The sequence below is a fragment of the Muntiacus reevesi genome, chromosome X (genome assembly GCF_963930625.1).
Source record: "Muntiacus reevesi chromosome X, mMunRee1.1, whole genome shotgun sequence".
In the NCBI taxonomy this organism is placed as follows: domain Eukaryota; kingdom Metazoa; phylum Chordata; class Mammalia; order Artiodactyla; family Cervidae; genus Muntiacus; species Muntiacus reevesi.
Window position 1 is genome coordinate 62,854,405 of NC_089271.1, and position 5,440 is coordinate 62,859,844.

The window sequence follows — 5,440 nt, forward strand, 5'->3', positions numbered from 1 at the left end:
GGGAGAGTATGCAGGTTCCTGCTTGCAAGCTGGTACTGGGGGGTGGGGTGGTGATCCACTGAGAGGGTAGGGCCCAGGAAGGGGGAAGATGAGCAAACCTGTGCCTGTTACCACCTGCTTAAGTAAACATGCAGGCAAGGTCATGGATGACAAGCCAGGGGAGGGATCGAGGGTGCTCTGACAGGAAAGCAGAGTGGTCAGGGTAAGCAGGACAATGAGTGCAGTGAGGGAAGGGTGAAAGACTGGAGCTCTGTAAGGGGGTCATGAGTTCCTTCCGACAGGGAAGCAGAATGGCAGCAATGAATGGAAACTGCTAAACACCAGACGAGGATGTTTAGAGAACCAGAAGAAGGCCCTCAGGGAAAAGGGAGGACATGCCAATGTGGCCAGACAGAGCCAACACAGAACACAGACTCGGGGGCTCCGCTTGTCTGATGGCCTGGATGGTAGCAGAGGCTGACCCAGAGTCCCCAACACAGATTCCAGAGGTACTATTCTGGAAAATGTTCTGAGGTGGAACAGCTCTCCAGCAGACCTCCTCCCACTCCTTTAACCCCTACCCCCCAGAGACAGGGAAGAACACAGAACATGAGAAGTCCTTTAATCAAACAATGATGTGACACTGGGGTAGAGAGGGGGCAAAACAAGGGGCACAGGATGCCCTGGTGGAGGCAGAACGAGAGGCAGCAAGCTTGGCCGCAGCTCGCAGGCCCCAGAAGTAACAGCTGCTCCTCTTGCAGGAAGATATTGGGCTCAACCTGTAAAACAGTAGAGTCAGGGAAGAGCCTCAGGCCACGGCCAGCCCACAGTCCTGCTCAACAGCCAATGTTGTGGGAAGGGGTATGCAGTGTGTAACACTCACTTCAAACGATCTGGAACTTCTCAGCCAGGTACCACTTGGAGGCTGCAACAGGGAAAGGCATAAACAGGTGCTCCAGACAGACGAACACAGAAGCCCGAACCCCTGTCCCCGTGGGAAACCACCTAGCCCTGCAACCTGAAACACACATACCCCCAGCCCCGATGCAAAGAGCTCTGGGCCTGATCACTCCCCACTACCGGAATTAAATGTGGAGCCATTTCCTAAAAGGAAACATAATGTGCCAGCAGCTCTCAAGCTTGGGGCCACACCCGAACCTTTCAAAAACTGTCTCGCAAACAATCCAACAAGACCCTTAAAGACCACAACAGATCAACAAGGCATCTCTACAAGTCCTATCAGAAGGAGCTGTCTAGGACTCGTGTGACTGGCAGAGTATGCACGCAGTCCACACAGTACTTTGCTTTTTGTCCGCACACCCAGCTGGACATGCACCACATGCTCCAGGGACAGGCTTGATAGGTTCTCCTCCCCACAGGAATGCTGAACCCTACGAGGCCCCCTGCACCTGCAGCCCACCTCACCCCAAGGGCCCACCCCACTTCTGCACTAAGAACCCGCTGCTCTCTGTCCCTGGTTCCTCATACCAAGTTGCTCCTTAAGGTCGTCTATTTCTCTCTGTAGCACCAGACACTAGGCCAGCAGACAAAGGAGGAAGAGAAATGGTTAGTATACACCCGCCTCCCCTCTCCTCCTCCTCTCCTCTCCCCCAGGCCCTCCATCCCAAAGCCAGGTGTTAGACTGGCAAGCAAAAGACGTTCCTCAGTGGAAAGGAGATGGGCTCCCTCCCTGCGGTGTGGGATGGGATGGGGGTGGGGGACCCACACATGTCAGTTGTTCTTGGACCCAGATCCCACAATGGGGTTTGCGTGTGCATATCCAGGAGCCAGAAGAAGCATTACCCGAGGACAGCCCTGTCTTCCAGGTGGCTGTGGCTGCCTTTTCAGTCTTGGGGAATGGTCAGTTGGTTCCTGGTCACCTGACAGGGAAAGGACACACAATCCAGCTTCCCAGGTACCCGGTGAGGTGGAAAGGCCCAGGCCGGGTCTAATGTAAGGTGAGGCAGTACCACCCTCTGCTAGCATTGGACATCCCCTGCTCTGCCCGGCAGGCAGCCCAAACCTTCTCTCTGGGCCTGCACCTCCTATTCCTCAGGGGCAGCGATTTCACCACAATGGTCACCAAAGACTGTGGTTCTGGGTTCCAGTCTCCCAGAGCAGCAGCCACAGCCAGCACCTGGGAGACCAATGTGGGCAAACAGCACTTCACAGAAAAGGTTATTTGCATACAGGTCGAAGCCCAGAGTAGCTGTTGGAGCACTGCCACCGATCACCCCTGTCAAACAAATCCCACACAGAAGGTGATGGGACCAGGTCCAGCCCTGGTGACACCCTGTTTCTCATGGGAGAAGCGGACTGGGAGCAAGGTTGAGCCCCCAGAAGAGAGAGGAAGAGTCAGAGACAGAGGTTTCTGCCCTCACCCCTGGCCCCCTCCTCCCACATCATAACCCAGGACACTCACCTGAGGGGCCAGGCCCTCTGGGCCTGACCTCTCCCTTGTTCATGGCCACGGGCTCTGAGTTTCCTGAATCCTGTGTGCCTCTGATGTTGAGGTTGGTGCTGCTGGGTTCTCCATGATGCACCCATGGAGAAGATGGCCATGGCCTGTCAGTGGTCAGCTAAAAACAAAGATTTCTCACTGATCTGGAGTAAGGATGTGTGTATGCACACGCGTGTGTGTACCAGTGCATTTATATGTCTATGCCTGTGTGTGCGAGCGCTCATGTGATTCAAGACAGAGCTGAGGCAGGGAACTGGAAAGAGAATTGAAAGGCTGATCTCTTTAGCACATTCTCTGTCAGTCAGCCCCAGCAGGCAGAGCTGAGCTTGGGACAGCAGTGTGGCACTGAGAAAACCTGGGGCCCCTGCAAGGAAGGCTTGGGGAACAGCTACAAAGTAGGATTCAAGATAGTGATGCGTCTAAACACCAAAGTTCTGTGAAGCTTTTAGAGGGTCCCCTCAAATCCATTCAGCTACCAGCTCTGCCTTCCACTCCAGCCCCAGCTTCGTGGAGGAGGCTGGAAACAGGCCAAGGGTGGAAAGCCGAGCCCAGCACACCCAAAGTGCTACCTTAACGTTTGTCCCTAGTAAAAGGACCCCAATCAGGCATCCTAATGACCCAGTGACCGAGGGCCACCCAATGGCGACCCCTGAGGGATAGAGAGAGGGACAAGGGGTGAAGACCTGTGCCCTGGGGAGGGTAGGAGGCGTAAGAGTGGGGAGAGAGGAGGGGCCTGGACTACTCACTTGGCCCTTTGGGAATGAATCTCTACTTGGGTCGTTGTCTTCTCCGGACACCACCATTACTGCCACCGACTCCTGGGCCCGCCTAGCCACGGGTTTCTTCCCAGCGACGGTGTGCTTGGACTCTTCCGCTTCCCAAGGGACCAAGGCATACTTCTTGGACCTCCCGAGGAGCGGGATGCCGGAGATTGCGGGGAAGGTGGCCGGTTCCAGGGGAGTGGCCGAGATTCTCTGCCCCCAGGAAGGGAAGGTTCTCCCCAAGGCAGGTTTGGAGACGCCCCCAAGGGATTTCTTCTCCTGGACCCCCTTCCTCCTAGGAGTGGGCCGCAGCCCGCTGCCGGTAGAGGAACTGCAGTAGCTGATGTTACTGCTACTCCCGGGTAGCTGGGCAGGCTGCTCCCCGTCACCCAGGGCGCACTCTGCATTTTCTTAGGGGGAGAGGCGTCATCCCGCTCTGCATCGCCCTGCCTGCCCTCAACCGAAATTAATCCTCGCGGAGCCGAGGATAGGCAAGTGCCTGGCACATTAAGGAGATTCTCCCTGCCTTGGACATTCGAGCGTCGGGGTGTGTTCCCGGGATCCTCGGGTCTGTTTAGCTTCACGTGGCCTCCGTCTTTGGGAGAAATGCTCACCCTCATCAGCTCTCTCTCTCACCGAACACATCAGAGGACTCAGGGTTGGACAGCAGCCTGGCTGGGCTTTCTGAGGGAGGCCACTGGTGATCCACAGCCACGTTCAACCTACTCTTAGTGCCTCTCTTAGCATTCCCCCAGGCCCGGCCCTCCTTGGGCCCGCCAACCTGGAGAGGGACGGCACCAGCCTGTGCGGCCTCCCCACACCTCTGGGGGGCACCGCCTCGACTGGGGGGACACGCCTTGAAGTCCCAGAAGGCAGACACTTCGCCGACCACGTTGCTCTCCTGGAAAAGGTATCTGCGGGTGTTCAGAACGCTCAGGTCGGTCAGCTGCTGCAGGATGGCCGCCACTGACTCGTCAGCCAGCTGCAGGGCGTCCCCCTGGTCGTCGGCCAGGGAGCCAGGCCGGCGTTCGCGGCCCTGCAGCACCGGCGCTCCCGCTTCCAGCACCTCCAGCTCTGACTCGAAGCCTTCAGGGTCTGGGAAGCCATTCCCGCCCTCACCCTCGCTGCTTTGCGGTGCCCCTGGCTCAGGGCCGGGGCCGGGTCCCCGCGGGGCTCTGGAGCTGGCCTTAAGGCCGCTGGTCTGCTCTCCGTGCTCTGAGCCGAAACCCGCTCCCAAAACAGATACCTCACCACCTGGGGAGCTCATGTCGCCATCTGGGTGGCCGCCGGATCAGGGGCGGCGACCATTTATCAACCGGGTCGCGGTGGCGGCGGTCAGGGCAGGTGTGGCGGGCGGCGTCTGGAGCTCGCCGTCAAGCATGCTGGAGATGGCCGCAAATGACGCGAGGTTTTCAGCGCGCCAGCCCTGCCGCCTCCTCATTGGTCCGGTTCCTGCCAACCAGCACGCGCCTTGTTTGGCCGTCCCCTCGAGGTGTAACCAATGGGGTCGAGGGCCTCCGCTGGCTTGCTGCCAAGTCCAAGGGCCGTCCGGGCAGTTGGCGAGTTGGCGGGTGAATGTGACGCTGCGAGTATACCTCTGTCAAGCCTCTCGTCCCACCTCCTCCAAGTGCTTAACGATTCCGAGAGTGGGAGAGATTAGCGGCAAACCTCTGTGGCGGTGGTGCAAGAAATCCATTTGGGAGGTAATTTCGCAGAATCTGTGAAAAGCAACTTATACAGCAGAGACCCCGTGCCCGGCACTCTTCTAAGTGCTGTATGTAAGTAGTAGTGGTTCTTTGTGACGCTCCCAGGACTCTAGTACTAATGATTAGCAGCCTAAGGTTCAGCCACTGACCCACGGTCATTTGGCCCATGGGGATCAGTGGTAGAATTGAAGCCAAGCAGTCAGACTCCAGAGTCCTTGCTTTGATCCAAAGATCTAAAAAAGCTATGTTTCCCCCTCTATCAGGAAATCCACTGCCTGGCACATCTTCTAAAAGTGAGGATTTATTTCTAAGATCTCTATTTTACTCCATTGGTCTATTTGTTATTATGGCAGTAACACACAGTTTTCATTAGTGTAGCTTTGTAATGTTTTGAAATCAGGAAGTGTGATTCTCTAATTTTCCTTTGTCCAAATTGTTTTCCCTATTAAGGATCTCTTTAGATTCTACTTAAATTTTAGGATGAGTTTTTCTATTTCTCTAAAGCATGCTATTGGGATTTTGATAGGGTTTGC

General features: G+C 56.3%; 1 protein-coding gene across 1 annotated transcript; it reads right to left on the reverse strand.

The window, feature by feature from the left end:
- Window positions 1–2,898: 2,898 nt before the first annotated feature.
- LOC136154491 (uncharacterized protein CXorf49 homolog) lies at window positions 2,899–4,468 on the reverse strand. Its single transcript, XM_065916751.1, has 3 exons — window positions 3,838–4,468; window positions 3,213–3,611; window positions 2,899–2,957 (listed from the first exon to the last, which is right to left on the reverse strand). Exons 1-3 carry the CDS (start codon window positions 4,466–4,468, stop codon window positions 2,899–2,901), a joined length of 1,089 nt encoding a protein of 362 aa, XP_065772823.1.
- Window positions 4,469–5,440: the final 972 nt, after the last annotated feature.